This window comes from Coptis chinensis, chromosome 6, assembly GCF_015680905.1.
Source record: "Coptis chinensis isolate HL-2020 chromosome 6, ASM1568090v1, whole genome shotgun sequence".
Lineage (NCBI taxonomy): Eukaryota > Viridiplantae > Streptophyta > Magnoliopsida > Ranunculales > Ranunculaceae > Coptis > Coptis chinensis.
In genome coordinates this window covers 977,320-993,095 of record NC_141461.1, presented here as the reverse complement: position 1 = coordinate 993,095, position 15,776 = coordinate 977,320, and the positions used below count along the sequence as shown (strand labels likewise).

Here is a 15,776-nt window from a genome sequence, read left to right as displayed (position 1 = left end):
CGGTCTTAATAACTTATATATATATATAAGCTAATAATTAATACCCAACTTAAGGTGAAATACACATATTGTACACTAAGAAGCCACGTAAGAAATTAGAAGATATGGGTAGTGTCCAATATAAGTATATTTGTTCAATATATACACATGATGGTCTACTATACGACAAGTCAAACAGATGAAGTATGCACGATTAAATTACCCGCTAGCTAATGATTTCGGGTTCACAATTCCTTCAAGATAAACATGAAAACCAGGTACTAAAATCTCCAGCCATCTCTCTTCCAATAGCTCCCCGATCCGTAGAGCAGTTGAGTGCTCAAACGACATAATCAAAGTCGCTCCCCTTTCAAATTCTCTCAACACCACTCTTTTTCCCTTTAGTTCCCGGGTTTCCCTTATTAGTACCGAAATTAATTTAAGTTGTGGATTAACAACGGATGGTGGTGGCGAAGAAGTTTTGATTAAGTTGAGGGAGACGGATTTCGGGAAATCAAAACCGAGATATTTCTTCAAAAACCCCCGAGAGAAGAGTGCGATCCCCTTTTTCTTCTTTTTTTGTTTTCGCCCTTATCCCTCCATAAGCTCTGTCTCCCTCTAATAAAACGGGCCCAAACATATATAGCCCACTCCCTAATCTCCTAAGTCCACTATAATAGCAAGTCTAATACTTAACAGGCCCACTAACATAAAAGGTGGCCCAATAATATAGAGCAAGCCCAATAATTATCTAACAACAGAATAACAAGCCCAATACAATAACCAGGCCCAATATAAAAATAATCATCAATGAAAAACCCTATATCAATTAATCCAAAATTTTGCCAAATGATAAATGTTCAACCTCGCCATATACGTAAGTACCTAGAGTGGCACTGAACTAACACGTAAAATGACCAATTTACCCGTAGGTAAAATTCCGGGTCATTACAGATAATGAGATGGGTCTAGGGGTTTCTTACCTTATCCGTTTGTACTCGGATTAGGTTCTGAAGATCAAGTTAATCCCAATTAGTTGGGATGTCCATCACTCAACATTCTATGCTAATGGGGGTCTTTAAACTAAAACCAACTTAAGGCCCCTCAAAGCCCATAAGATGTTTACTTCCTAATCCAAATATACGGGTTCTACATTTGGAGTTTATGCAAAGTGGAGCACACACTAAAAGAGAGCAAAATAGATTAAAGGGGTCAAGAATATAATAGGCCTAGAGAAACACATAATTTGTTCAATTAATTAAATAAGTTTTTAGACATACCCCTATCCTATATCTTACAAACTCTATATAAATTAATCATATGCTCAATCAATTAATAAGTCCTTCAATTCTAATTAAAAGAACATACTTGTGCCACTAAACTTACACATTGTTCCTACTTAATTGTGCGTGTCATTAATAAAGGCAAATAGTGAGAATTTAGAAGTTACATAGACAAAAAAGTTGTATAGGAGTGCTTCAAGTAGTCAAGTAGCCAAAAATTCACATGATTTCATGCAATCTAGTCCGCCACTAGCTAATTACAAAGGGATCACTTTAATGATATATACATTATAATAAATGGATACCAAACGAGAACACTACATAATAAAGGATTAGCAAGTACTCAAGTTGCAAATCGGGCAACAAACAACTATCGAATATTGAGAATTGGACTCTACGAAGTCTACAAATCTAGAGTCGCTAGCTTCAGCTATGCAAACAAAGGAACCATGATTACCTACCATAGTCCCTGAATCCGCATAAATGCACATGAATTGAAAATAAAGGCAAGCAAAGGATAACGCAAAACATTGGAAATAAATAAAACTAGATACAATTCTCACCTACTATTGGTGAAATAGTGCTCCAATGTAAAGTGCAATTACCAACACCTTGGTACTTAACAAAATGAAGAAATGCTTGACACCATTCCTTCCAAAAAGAGGGTTTTGATGCTTTTAAATGAGTTTTAATGATCATTGAAGAAGCCACAATCGTTTTCAAAGAAAAACACTAAATTGTGATGCATTTTGATCCTAAAAATTAGAGTCAAACACTAAAAAATCATATACCCGAAAGCAGCTACTTTGTAAACGCATAGCATCATCTTTATGTTCAACAAGGTATCAATCGTTTTTCAACATCAACATCAACAACAGCAAAAAAAAATTTCAGAGAAATTGAGAAAGTAAACCCTATAAATTTTTGTTGATTAAACAATCAACGATTGAAAAAGTAAACCCTATAAATTTTAACTTACCTTTCAATTTTAATTTTCATCTTGATTACTGATTTTCATCTTGATTACTGATTGAGAAGATATATTGGTGGTTTCACCATTGAAGCCGCAAAACTTGAAAGAGACGAGTGAAAACACGAAAATCGGCATGGGTACCTAGTTACCCATTCTTGCCGGTTCGATAAGATTGAGATGAGGAGGAGTTAGGGTTTCGTGATAGAGAACTGAATTCAAAAAAGGGGAGCTTGAGAGTGAATGAGAGATGAGATCGTGGGAATTGATTTTGAGTGATGGCTTTCTTTTTCTTCATAAGTTTATTCTCACGCTTTAAAAGACGAGGTCTTGCCGTAACTTAATTTGATTAAATTCAGCCATTTATTTCGAAAGTAATTGTATGAGTTTTAGTCACAGCTTTTACCAAATAAATGACGCTTACCTTTTATCATTAACTTATCGACGCAAACCGGCCACAAATGGAAAAAACCATGGGTCACAAAATTGTTGTTATGGTGTAGTGATCCTTTGATATATATTATAGTTATACCTTTTTGGCTCTATTTTTTCAAGGCTTCACCGAGTTTCCATTGTTTTGTAAACTCTAATACTAATTACCAAAGAAAAAAAAAATAGACCTGGTATCTTGCGTTATTGTTGGCTATATTGTGGAAATAATATTATTTCTAACATTCAATACTGTACAATGATGGGAAGATCCTAACCAGTCCATGTTTCCAACCTTTGTCATTATTTACTGTGGGGCTGAACTTAAATCTTTCATTCCTAGTTTCCTAACCTGCTTATTTATCTATTTATCTATATGTAAAAATGTCACTGAAAAGAAAAACAATACACAAATAAGAAAAAAAAAATGGCATGAAACTGAGACAGCTCTGCTACCATCATCAACCAATCGTCATCATTCCCAACATTGCTATCGACTGCCTAACTTACAGGTCCAACAGCCCAATTCTTCTACGTTAATGGATCAGTCCATCAACAATTGACCCAATTAGAACCCGGACACCTGGTACCTAGAGTTCTAATAGGGACCCACCTAAAAAAGTAGGTCAGCCTCATATCCCGCCACCTGTTCAGTTGTCGAAAAAAAAATTTAACATAAAAAACGACTTTCTACACTCTCTCTCTCAAAAAGTCAGAATGGCGTCGTTATCAGTGTAATAAACTACACTCCATCCCCACATCATCACTACTCCAACCACTCTAGCACAAACTTTTCTCTTTCTCTCTCCTCAAAAAATGGAACCGCAATTTACGGAAACCCTAACCGGGAAACAGCAATATTCAGCTTCTCCCGTTGTCCGAAATTCCAATATCAACAACTGTATAGATATCGACGGCATGCCAGATACACCCAAACGTGGGTCCCACCACAGGAGAGCACAATCCGAAACCTTTTTCCGGTTTCCAGACGACATAATATTTGATACTGATGTAGATTTCAATCTTTCGAGTATGGACATAATACCATCCATGTCAGAAGAAAACGTAATTATGACCAACGTTGATGATTCTGGAAAATCAGAGGAATCCAACGGTGGTGGTGGTGGTGGTGGTGGTGGTGGGGGAGAGAAGAAAGTGAAAGGGATTAATCATTTCAGGAGTTTGTCAGTTGGGTCTGAATTTTTTGATGAGATGGGTTTTCAACCGTCGGTGGTTGGAGGGAAGGTGAGAAATTTGGAGGAGGGGTGGAGAGGAAGATGCTTCATAGGCATAGTTTTTCGATGGATGGTGGCCTTTCGTCTTCGTTTGAAGCGGATTCGCTTGATAGTGCGAAAAAGGCTATGGCACCGGAAAGGTTGGCTGAGTTGGCTTTGATTGATCCTAAAAGAGCTAAAAGGTTGGACATTTTTTTTTTTTCTGTTTGCAATTTATCTTAATTTATGTATGTTATAATTAGCTTTAGTTACTGTAGAACAATTTGGAATTTAAATGAGTAGTTGAGAAGCAATTAGGGAAGGGTATTGATATACTTAGTCACAAACTGGTGTAGTGAGAATATGCCAATTTGTATAATATGAATCGTTATGTTGTAACTTTATAAGTAGCTATAGTGCTATGCTGTATTTGGAGTTTTAGTAGATTTGTTAGTAAAAGGAAATAAAGAAGGAATCTTGTTTTGTATCACATTTCTCTTGGCAGTTTTTACTCGTGGAATTATTGCTTTCTATATGAGTTTGTGTTGGATAGTCCAAGTAGCTGTTGTACTCTAAACTTATAACACTCGCGTAGTTAAGCTGCTCTCATGGGCATTCTCTGCTAGCTAGAAGACCTTATGGCGTTTCCCCTTGTCTCACATCCATTTCAGTTTGATTTACACATTAGATTGATCCTAAATGAGCCAAGAGGTTTGCCATTTTTTCCCCCTTAAATGAGTGTTTTGCTCTTTGGGGATATTTCAAGGTGTTTCTAATTTATGTTTAGTTATGTATTTTTTTTTAAGTAGCTTTAGCTGGAGGAAAAAAGCATTTGGGGAAGGTGGAGTGATATACTTAGTTATTAACCACTATAAGTAGCTGTATTACTCTATAAGCTTATAACACTCTTGTAGTTGAGCCGTTCTCATGGGCCTTTTCCGCTAGCTAGAAGACCTTATGGCGTTTCCCCTTGTCTCGAATCCATTTAAGTCTAGCCTCCTTTTTCGGTGGTAGATCATTTCTTGTTTGTGTTGTTTTATTAGGGTAATCTTTATGGGTATGCAGTTTTCTACAGAACTTAAATTTGCTCTAGTTTTAGACTTTTAGTAAACTTTCTTTTCAGGAACTAGCGTGATGTACCATCTGATTTATGCATTAGATTAGTGGAATGTGGAAACTTACTTTTCACAAAATCAGCTAATAGTAGTTTCCAATGATTAGGAAGTTATTTGAAAGTTATTTGAGTCACCTAATCACTATTTCCCACATCTATTTATTTTCTGGTTTTGACATTCCTACCTTTTCTCTGTTGTTCTTGATGAGATATGTCATATGTATGAATGTATCATTTATTTCTGAATCTGCATTTTCTTATTCTCTAAAGAAGAATCAATTCGACTAAATATTTTCTCCGCTTCCAACATAGGATTCTTGCGAATAGGCAATCTGCTGCAAGATCAAAAGAGAGGAAGATTCGTTACACCAGTGAACTTGAAAGGAAGGTTCAGACTCTTCAAACAGAAGCAACCACCCTATCTGCACAAGTCACAATGCTACAGGTATGAAATCTTTAGTGTGACGTATGTGCAACACTGCAAGTGTTATACATGTTGTGGTATTATGTGATGGGATTTGACCGCTCTAATGTGGCTGGTTTTATATTTTTTTTATTTGTTTTCCCTGTGGCACCCATTTTGTAATTTCTACTCTAGCATGCAAACGCTGACCATAGATTAGAATTGGACACTGCCTCCTAGTGAAGTAGCATAAATAAAAAAAAAATTAAAATCAGACTTTAATTTTTCTTGAGAAATTACAATTTTTTGTATAGAAAAGGAAATTTTAAGTTAAATGGACAACCTGTAATGAAAGTAAGGTGTATATATAGTTGAAGTTCAAGGAAGATATTTAGTAGTTTATGTTCATGTTGATATTCCTTTACTATTTATTGTCAAAATTTTGTTGGAAAAAGATAAAAATCATAGAGGCGGCTTGACAGCTTCTGACTAACACTAATACTAGATAGATTCATAGCCTAAAAGCGTAGACTATAGAAGTTAACATGGTGTTACCTTTGTTGCTGTTGCTGATTGACATAAAATACTTTTGTATGAGCGTGACTTCTGGAGTGTTGTACTGTTGTATTAGATGAATACTAATTACTCTTATATGGAAGAATTTGTCCTTCTCTTTCTCTCTTTTTTTTTTTTAAAAAAAAGAAATCTTTCTCTTCAGCTTGAGCAATGCTTATACACCATTTGAGATGCATTATGTTGGAGTTCAAATTGTAGAATTGGAAAAACAAGAATATATTTACATATATAAGATCTCTCAACTTTATTGCATTTTTCTTGGTTTTGTAGAGGGACACCACTGGCTTGACTTCGGAAAACAAGGAACTTAAATTGCGGCTGCAATCCATGGAACAACAAGCACATCTTCGTGATGGTATGCGTGTGTTTGCAAATTTTTGTTTTAATTGGATACTCATGCTTGTAGGTTTAAAACCAGTTTAGTGTACCAGTTAGTTACATGGTTAAGCTAGTAAGCTACACTATACAATTCGTAATCTCTGGTGCTTTGGCAGCTTTAAACGAAGCCTTAAGGGATGAAGTACAGAGACTTAAAATAGCCACTGGAGAAGCTCCACCTATCAATGGAAGTATCTACAACAGAGCACGGCCTCCAACATATTTCTCCCAGCCGCGACCGTTTGGCCATTTCAACATTTCTCAAAACCATCAGCAACAGCTGAACATGCCACCCTCATCTGCTAATGGCCAGCCAGTAGGGGGACAATCCCAACATGGCACTATGGACTTCAATCAGAGGGCTTAATCTTCTGCGTTGGGTGCTGAGTTGAAATTTCAGAACCAGATGTTCACGTTTCAAATGCTTGTGTATATATATGTATATGAGCTGCAGGGCTTGTGACGAGTGCTACTTGGTTAAGTCTATGCATGTGACTATGTGCTGTCATTTTAATTAGCGGAGACATTGTGTAACAATTAAATTATAAACAGAGTGGGGGATGTAGTGGGTGTATAATGTGTACACGTAGAATAGTTGATCAACCAGTAGAAAATCAGGTTATTTATTCCTAACGTATCTACGAGCACTTTTTCCAGTCTTGAATGTCTGCTGATTTTATTTTTTATTTCTAACAAAGTTGTAAAATACTAAAACTGAAGACAAGTGAAGACTAGTGCAGGTGCCCACCGGCAAAGTCTGTAAAATCTTTGGGTGATAATACCAAATTTGGGGTTGGTTTGAGCTCCGTCAGCGTTAGCGTCAGCATCAAAGAGAGTTACTGATCTCATTTAAAACAGATTTGTCCAAAAATAAAAAATAAAACAGTAAAGACTAATTGTTGTAAATTATTAGTTACTGATCTTATTTAAAACAGATTTGTCTAAAAATGAAAAATAAAACAGTGAAGACTAGTTGTTGTTGTAAATTATTAGGAGCAAAGCAGGTGTTATGCTCAATAAATTTTGTTGTTTCTTGGAATGGTTATGTCTATCCAGAAAAAGGAAAGTACTGAGTTTTACTAACATCCGAACTTGAATTGCGTCCAAGAATTCTGAATTTTTTTGGTTAGGAAATTTCACATCGTTGACTCCTTTTTTTTATCATTATTCGGAGCATATTGGAGGATACAAATACCGTAGTTTGTTTAACACAAGCGACAGGCGTCACACAGTTTTCATTTGTGATTATGTTGGCAGTGGATATAACTTTTGGAGGATTCTAAATTCATGTATACAACTATTACAATGTGATAAACAAATGATTAATTTTTTTCTCGAGTAGGCAAATCAAGGTATCACCTCCCTCGGATCAATTCTGGAAAAATGAGACGTATTTTTAGACCGGGTTCACTAATACAAAGTTACAAACACTTGAAAGAGTCCCATTAGGCATCTCCAATAGGGAGTATAAAATTACCTCCACACAGGTGCTATTAAGATGTCATTTTAAGTGACGTCCGAGTTAAAAAATTATAAATTATGATTTTAGAACTAAAAAATGGCGTTACTTAAAGTGACGTCCGAATATTTTTTTGTTCAGACGTTGGTTAAAGTGTCACCCGAGTTATTTATCAACTAATAGTGAAATGGAGAATTCTACACTTTCTCTATCAACTAATAGTCTATTGTCTACAATATACCACTCCTATTGAAAAGAGATTTTTAACACTTACACTCTAAATGTTTACACGTTACGCTCTCTATTGGAGATGCCCTTATTCCTATTAAGAGAGATTGGTCTCTCTACCCAAAAGAACATATTAATCTCTCTACCGTCAGATTGACCAAATTTTGACCCTCAAAGTAAAATTTTTGCTTGAGTTGACAGCTGACGAAGACCAAAGCAAATTACAATACAGTACGAAAGAGACCCTTCAATCCCCAGTCCCCACATCTTCTTCCGCTTCAAGTTTTTCCATTTTTATTTTGGTAATAAACTATAACGAAATAAAATGATAAAGTAGAAGGATTTAATCAACAAGATGGACCAAATTTTCATTAAAGATGATTAGGAAGTTTTAAGTGCAACATGGAGATAAAAAGACAAAAGAAATTATAATACTAAATTTGTAAAGATAGTGAATTTGTGGACACGTTTGTTCACAAACATCAGTTTCTTATTGGTCCAAACTATTTTCGAGCACATAAACAGCACTTGTTGTCCCCATAGTTCGTGATTCCGAACGGAACTCCGGAATTCGATGCGAATTTCGTTTTTTTAAAACTAATTCAACATTAAATGTCCTAGTCGAAATATCCGAAATTCAGAATTATCCGAAATTCCGAATACAACAAGGGTCGAAATTTAATGAATTCCGGTTTTTCAATTTGTCGGAATTCCAAAAATTCCGAAATTCCGAACTATGGTTGTCCCACAAATAATAGCCTGTCCACAAAATTATTCTGATTTGTAAAACCCTAAATCTCTTCAATCCTTAACATTTGTTAAAGAGATGTACCAAGAATGGGTTGCGTTAAATTGGTTAACAATTTGACCAACCCATCTATTAAAACTCTGTTAGATGATTAAATCAGTACACTTTGATTATGTTAGAAAGAGAGGAAACCTGGGGAACGTTGTTGAAACTTGAAAGAGAGCTGGGGCAGGAGGCATTAAGGGTTAAAAGGTCAAGTTATTATTTCTTTCTCTTAATTTATTGCCACTCACAGTGTCTTTTTTGAGATACGAGTTGTGTCCATCTAATGGCTGCTATCCTCGTGCGCACTAAATTTAGAAAGACTGATGTTTCCTTCTTATCTGTTAGCCTCCAGTCTCCAGGCAATAATAAACTTGGTTTACATTTGTTCAGATAGTTCAATTATCAGTTCGAGAGATACTAGGATTGCCTAGCGATTAGCGAACCCATTACATAGGTGATGGGATACCATCTACTAAATGACAAGAAAATTTGACTCGCTACCTGTTTAACAGTTTTACTCCAGCATTTTATCTCTCTTCTTTCTACTATCTTTAGTCATTGTTTTTTTTTTTTTACATTTCTTTAGTATTTTCATATGTGAGCGTATTGGAGACATTCGGATTTTTCGATGATGTCCGTCCAATTTGGATCAAACCACAAATCAACTATATTAACTCTCCTTTTTCACCCACCGTATCATATGTTCTCCTTCATAGCAGCAAAGTTTATGGGTGTTTCTCTTAACAACGAAGAGACCTTCCCCACTTTTCAACTAATCTTCCAGTAACACCTTAGAATACTAATTAATTCAAAGGATTATTGGGAAGTGTTTTAGAGATATATTTTATCTTGAGACATAAATAAATTTAAAATCGTTAGGACATTTATAAATTTTGGATTAGACTAATTTTTTGTAGATATGATCTCTTAACTATTCTAAACATTGTCATAAATAATCAAAAAAATTAAAAAATTCTAAACTTGTCAAATGTAGTTAATAATTTATAAAATTTGGCTAATTTTAGACCATTCATTTTCACCATTTTTATATTATATCTAGCAAGTTTAGAAATTTTTAGTTATTTGTGACAATGTTTATAATAGTTATGAAATTATATCTACTAAAAATTAGTCTAATCCAAAACTTTTAAATATCTTAACGATTTTGAATTTGTTTACGTGTCAAGATAAAATATGTCCCTAAAACCCCTCTCTTAATTCAATTCTTAGTAATAAACAAGAGCATAAAAAGTAATATTTTGATATGAAATTTGAAGATTGGGTATGTGGGTTATGGAATCCAATCCCAATTTCTATCAATTAATCTAATACATTTTTTTTTTTTCCCCACTCAAAAACAGTTAATGAAGTGTGAAATGGCCATATCTGGTGGAGCATATTTTGAGGACGAAGAAAAGTAAACAATGATGTATGTGACTTAGCTTTAACAGGAGGAAGTAAAAATTTCCTGTCATTTAGTGGAAGGTATCCGAACGGCCGAACCCATCACCTAAGTGAGGGCTTGCTAGCATTCCTCAAGAATTTTCTAATCTTTTCTAATGGATCATTCTCGAGATAAGCACTAAAAGATTCCTAGGGAATTTTTGCATTATGGAGAAGATCTCTGCATTGTTTGCCTTCAGGAGCTGAAGGTGATGTTTACTTGCTAATTTTGAAACCATGATTAAATTGAATAAATAAAGAGCCAAGGGTGATAAACAAAGCTGATAAAACATTTAGAAATACGTTACTCTTGTAAGTCACTTATGAGCTGATCTCCCACGTAGTCTTCAATAACTATTGTCTTTATTGTCAACTCGATTTGTTATAGAGTTTGACACAAAAATCAAGGAACTCCATTGATAATATCTACAGAACAACTAGTAATGATAATGAGATATACTATTATAACGAACTCTTCTGGTTTCCCTACTATATATGATCTTATGCTTGGACGTGAATACTAGAAGCACGTCGGAGAAACGCTTACATAAATCCAATCATTTTGAAGGTCATAACTCGGTGCCGCGATGTTGCTAGTCAGTCTACTGATTTTGGTGTTCCTGGTTGTAATTCTTTCAGCTCTCATACTACTTCGCTCACGGTTTACTTCAAGAACAATGGGAGGAATCCCAGGCAGCATGGGCTGGCCTATTGTTGGAGAAAGCTTCTCTTTCCTGTCAGACTTCTCTAGTCCATCTGGTATTTACAGCTTCATGAACAAGAGGCAGCACAGGTTGGTTGCTAAACCTAATTGTATATGACTACAGATTACGAATTTTTAACTCCTGCTGTATTTTCCTAGATTCGGAAAGGTATTCAAAAGTAGTGTACTAGGGAGACTTACTGTCTTCATGACCGGGAGAGAAGCAGCCAAATTCTTATTAGCAGGAAAAGATGGGATGGTGAGCTTGAACCTGTTCTATACAGGGCAGCAGGTTTTGGGTCCAACAAGCTTATTACAAACTACTGGGGACGCCCACAAGCAGCTTCGGAGATTGATAGCCGTGCCTTTATCTATTGATGCACTGAAGAAATATTTTCAGTTCATCAACACTGTGGCCATCGAGACATTAGATCAATGGCCAGGACGAACAGTAAATGTCCTCGAGGAAGCTTCTACAGTTAAGTAACAAAGACTTAAAATAATCAAGAAATAAATGATTATACTAATAGCAAGTAGAACAGATATCTTGAACCAGATGGAGATAAATTTAACCTTTCTGGATTTTACAGTACACACTCAAGGTGATTGGGAACATGATAATGAGCTTAGAACCATCAGGGGAGGAGCAAGAACAGTTCCGTGCAAACTTCAAACTCATATCTTCCTCATTTGCTTCCATGCCTTTCAAAATCCCAGGATCTGCATTCTATAACGGTATTCGGGTAATGTTCCCTAACAACATTAGAAGGAAAATGAAAAAAATAACAAACGTGTTTACACAGTTTAGGCATAAGTATGGAACTAAACAGTTGTACATCATATCTAACAAGGCATTTGATTATCAGGCTAGAGACAGAATGTACTCCATGTTGGACACAATAATCTCCCAAAGGAGAAATGGAAACCACTATCAAATGGATTTCTTGCAGTCTTTACTAAAGAAACAAAGCAAAGAACAATCAGGGGACGGTGAAGAAGATAAACTTACAGACCAGGAGCTGAAGGACAACATATTAACTCTACTTGTGGCAGGCCATGATACTACCAGTGCAGCTCTTACATGGCTAATCAAGTTTCTGGAAGAAAATCGGACTGTCTTGGAACGTCTCAGAGTAATATAAACTGATAATTGGTTCAATTTGGATATTTATTTTATATAAACTGGTCTTGAACTGACGATATATTGCAGGAAGAACACAAGGGAATTCAGGAAAGCAGAGGAGGGGGATCGTCACTTACCTGGTCTGAAGTCAACAACATGCCTTATACCAGCAAAGTAAGCAGTATATTAACCAAGTCAATCATAGCACATTAAGTATTGGACTATTGGCAGTAACATTCTAAATTGTTTGTCCTTCATAATTCAGGTACTTAATGAAACCCTGCGCAGAGCAACAATCTTACCTTGGTATTCAAGGAAAGCAGCCCAAGATTTTGAAATAGATGGTCTGAAGTCATAAAAACACGCTAACACTTTCTCCATAATACACTAGTACTTTCTGTATAATACAGAGATCAGGAACTCAGGGATCATTAATTTGTTTCAGGATACAAGATTAGCAAAGGGTGGTCTGTGAACTTGGATGTGGTTTCTATTCATCATGATCCAGATTCTTTCCAGGACCCTGAAAAGTTTGATCCCTCGAGATTCGATGTAAGTTACTGAAGCATTTCATATATTAAATATAATCATCTTTTACATTTTTTTCTGACGTCTTTTTCTGACAAGAATCTGTCATGACCCACAGGAACCTTTGAAACCATTCAGCTTCCTCGGGTTTGGTAGTGGACAACGAATGTGTCCTGGGAACAACCTTGCAAAGCTCGAAATCTCAGTCTTTATCCACCATCTAGTCTGCAGATACAAGTAAGAGAGCACAAAATTAACACGACTGCTCACACCACTGAAAGGAGATAATCCTAATTTCCTACCTATATGCATGAACCATTCAATGGTTCCGCAGACAGAGATATTTTACACCCAGGAGAGAAAGTTATGAGATATAACTTACACGCCCAAAACCTCCTGATAATATAAAGCCCCTTGCATGTCCTCCGAATCAAGAGCGTAGAAAGGAAAATTACTTGATATCATACTAGCCAGATTTTAACATTTTGCGCTTTTAAACTTGATTGCAGGTGGAGACCTCTGGAAAAAGATGAGTCTGTCCAGCCCACACTCGTCCGGATGCCCAGGAACAAGTATCCCATTATAGTTCGACATTTGTAAAAGTCCTGGTAAAGGGCTATCGGGAAACCAATAACAACAGCACACTGAATGTAAACAAGAATAAATGGGAAAAAATAAAGGGGGGAAAAAGGATTCTCACACAGATCCATCTTCGCGAGTTTTATTAATAACACAAGTTTTCAGTACAAATAGCACAACAAATGCTAGAAAACTACAAGTCTAACTTAAACACATGCATCACTTGTGTAGAGCACAAGCACAACAGTTCTTTCCTATCTCTGCTGCAATACAAGGAGTCTGGGTTTTTCCATCGTGGAACCATGTTGCACGCTTCTCGATCAATTCATTCAAGAAATCATCTAGCTTGTCAATGGTAATATTTGGCATGACCACAACATGGGCGATGTTTCCCTGGCAGGCTAATTGCCACCGGCGAACAAACTCCTCGTCTTGTGGCCGTTCAAAAACAACTGTGCTGCTAAGCTCATTAAGCATGGCACCAATTCCTTCTTCTCGAAGACGGTCTTTCAAGTAGTGAGCATTCCTAAGGCACTTCTGGACTTCTTTCTGGAACCCCCTGTAACCTTTCCGGTTCAGGGTATACCAGAGAAAAATTGGTGCATGACCGTTACGGCTGCCCATGATGGTGGCATCTCGCGAAGCGAGGTACTCAACATTCCTTGAAAGGGCGTTGATGTGTTCTAGTCTTGTTATCTGAACACCACAAGGCATTGGGCAGCCAACAAACTTGTGACCAGAGACACTCACACTTCCAATTGGCTTCTTAAATGAGACTTTTGGTGCCTGTTAGACATTGAGACAAATCAACACAATATACAAACATGCATTCACGTAGAACTACCACCAAAGGATACAGTAGCTTAAGAAAGGAACAACTAAAGACATACACGTTTGACAAAAGGCATCATGAGCCCAAACAATGCCCCATCACAATGAATGTAGAATCAGTCATGCGAGAATCCCGTTTCTTCAAGAGTTTTTATAACTAAATCAAGATCATCAACAGCTCCTTTAACCGTTGTTCCTGCAAATACATAACTAAGGTTGAGCATGAGTTACTGTAAGAAAGATAGAAATTAGAAGGAACAACTCTGACACACCTATGTTAACATTGATGATGGCTGGCTTCTCCTTATTCATTTGTAGTTTGTCCTTGAAATCTGCACAATCAATCTCACCAGAGACCAGAGTGTTGACTTTTACACAGTCCATTCTATACATTCGTGCCGCTTTGAAGACAGAATAGTGTGTATCTCGTGACGCATAGAGAATTCCATCAGGAAACACCCTCCTGCACATTGTCATATCAGTTTACTATTCTCAAGTAAATAACGGTCACGTTCCTACTCAGTCCCAATAGTGACAAGAAAAAAAAAATTTACTAACCCGACAAGGATACCATGAAGGTTGCCTTCTGTACCACAATTTGTAATATAACCCCAATATTCATCCTTCTCTAATTCCCAGAGGCGAGCAAACCAATCCAAAACACCCACTTCAAATTGCCTGGAATGGACACCATAGTTGCTCTCAATAAACGGATCACCAAGGTTATTAATCGAGAAATGTTGCAGTTGTCCAAGAGCACCATAATCAAAGTCCAGATTATACGGGTACCCTGTTTAAAATTTCAAAATACCAACACAGTCATTATTCAGGACGATAATTTACTTGTAATCTCTACAATAGGAACATGTATGTATACAACCGAAAATGTACAAATGGACGTATAGCACATCGACATGCTCATATTCTAGTTTTTCAAGATTTAAAACGCATCGCATTGTCCACATCATGCTTCCTATGTGAAGATTTAATTGAAACACAACACAAATCAAGTTCTTTAATCTTCTAAATATTGTCAATTTTAGCATGTCATCCAATGCAATAACAAATATAATGAAAAGTTAAATATAGCCCCATAGTACCTAAATGATGTTTGGTCCTTTCTTCAAGAGATTTTCGATACCTAGCTAAAACACTAGCCATATAAGCTTCTCTATCACCGGTAACCTCATCATCAGCATCGGGTTCCGTCACAGCAAGACAAGATGTGTGAATATTTCTACCAAGTACCATCTCTCTTTTTATTCCTTCTTCTTCTTTACCAACATTATTATTCTCATTTGTACTTTCTAACACAGCAGTTGGATCTAGTTCCTCAGGTAATGCCTCGGGTTTTCCATTACTTGGTTTCAAATTTTCAATATTCTCCACACTTCCTACCATGGTTATATTAGATCTGGGAAAAAAAAAAATAAATGTGTGTGAGGCAAAATGAGGAGTTTATATAAGATTAGCCGGTATTCATATTTATAGGGGTCAGAAGTATGAGCCCTGATTTTGAAGTAGGGTCCGTGGGATGAGTCATGAGACTATTGTATAGAACTATAATGAATCCAAAACCACGTGTCCAAGCAGCTAACAGAAGTTAACCTCCGTTTTCCTATTTATTTTACAATTATTTTTTATTTTTTCTATTTTAAACACAAAAACCCACAAATTATTTTGGAGGGAGAAAGAGTCTATGGCTGGTCATCTAGCTACTGGCGAGTTTTGCTATACTCGAGC

General features: G+C 36.3%; 3 protein-coding genes across 3 annotated transcripts; 2 read left to right on the top strand and 1 right to left on the bottom strand.

Moving 5' to 3' along the window:
* The first annotated feature begins 3,393 nt into the window (after positions 1-3,393).
* On the top strand, positions 3,394-7,002 carry LOC147490515 (transcription factor VIP1-like). Its single transcript, XM_086566323.1, is given in 5 exon segments — positions 3,394-3,904; positions 3,907-4,078; positions 5,302-5,434; positions 6,239-6,323; positions 6,463-7,002. Coding segments are annotated over 5 exon segments (1,068 nt in total). The 5' UTR covers positions 3,394-3,477; the 3' UTR covers positions 6,714-7,002.
* A 3,586-nt stretch (positions 7,003-10,588) lies between these two features.
* On the top strand, positions 10,589-13,373 carry LOC147490514 (abscisic acid 8'-hydroxylase 3-like). Its single transcript, XM_086564844.1, has 9 exons — positions 10,589-11,062; positions 11,132-11,450; positions 11,563-11,715; positions 11,839-12,105; positions 12,183-12,269; positions 12,361-12,439; positions 12,541-12,647; positions 12,742-12,860; positions 13,133-13,373. The coding sequence occupies exons 1-9, from the start codon at positions 10,857-10,859 to the stop codon at positions 13,221-13,223; spliced, it is 1,428 nt and encodes a 475-aa protein (XP_086420970.1). The 5' UTR covers positions 10,589-10,856; the 3' UTR covers positions 13,224-13,373.
* On the bottom strand, positions 13,299-15,490 carry EMB1075 (Pyridoxal phosphate (PLP)-dependent transferases superfamily protein). Its single transcript, XM_086564843.1, is given in 5 exon segments — positions 13,299-13,988; positions 14,093-14,229; positions 14,306-14,496; positions 14,592-14,823; positions 15,134-15,490. Coding segments are annotated over 5 exon segments (1,428 nt in total). The 5' UTR covers positions 15,435-15,490; the 3' UTR covers positions 13,299-13,421.
* Between the last annotated feature and the right edge of the window lie 286 nt (positions 15,491-15,776).

Coding starts and splice junctions, on each gene's coding strand:
- LOC147490514 (XM_086564844.1), top strand. CDS start 10,857: ATGTTGCTAGTCAGTCTACTGATTTTGGTGTTCCTGGTTGTAATTCTT. Junction 11,063..11,131: donor ATGAACAAGAGGCAGCACAG/GTTGGTTGCTAA, acceptor GTATTTTCCTAG/ATTCGGAAAGGTATTCAAAA. Junction 12,861..13,132: donor CATCTAGTCTGCAGATACAA/GTAAGAGAGCAC, acceptor ACTTGATTGCAG/GTGGAGACCTCTGGAAAAAG.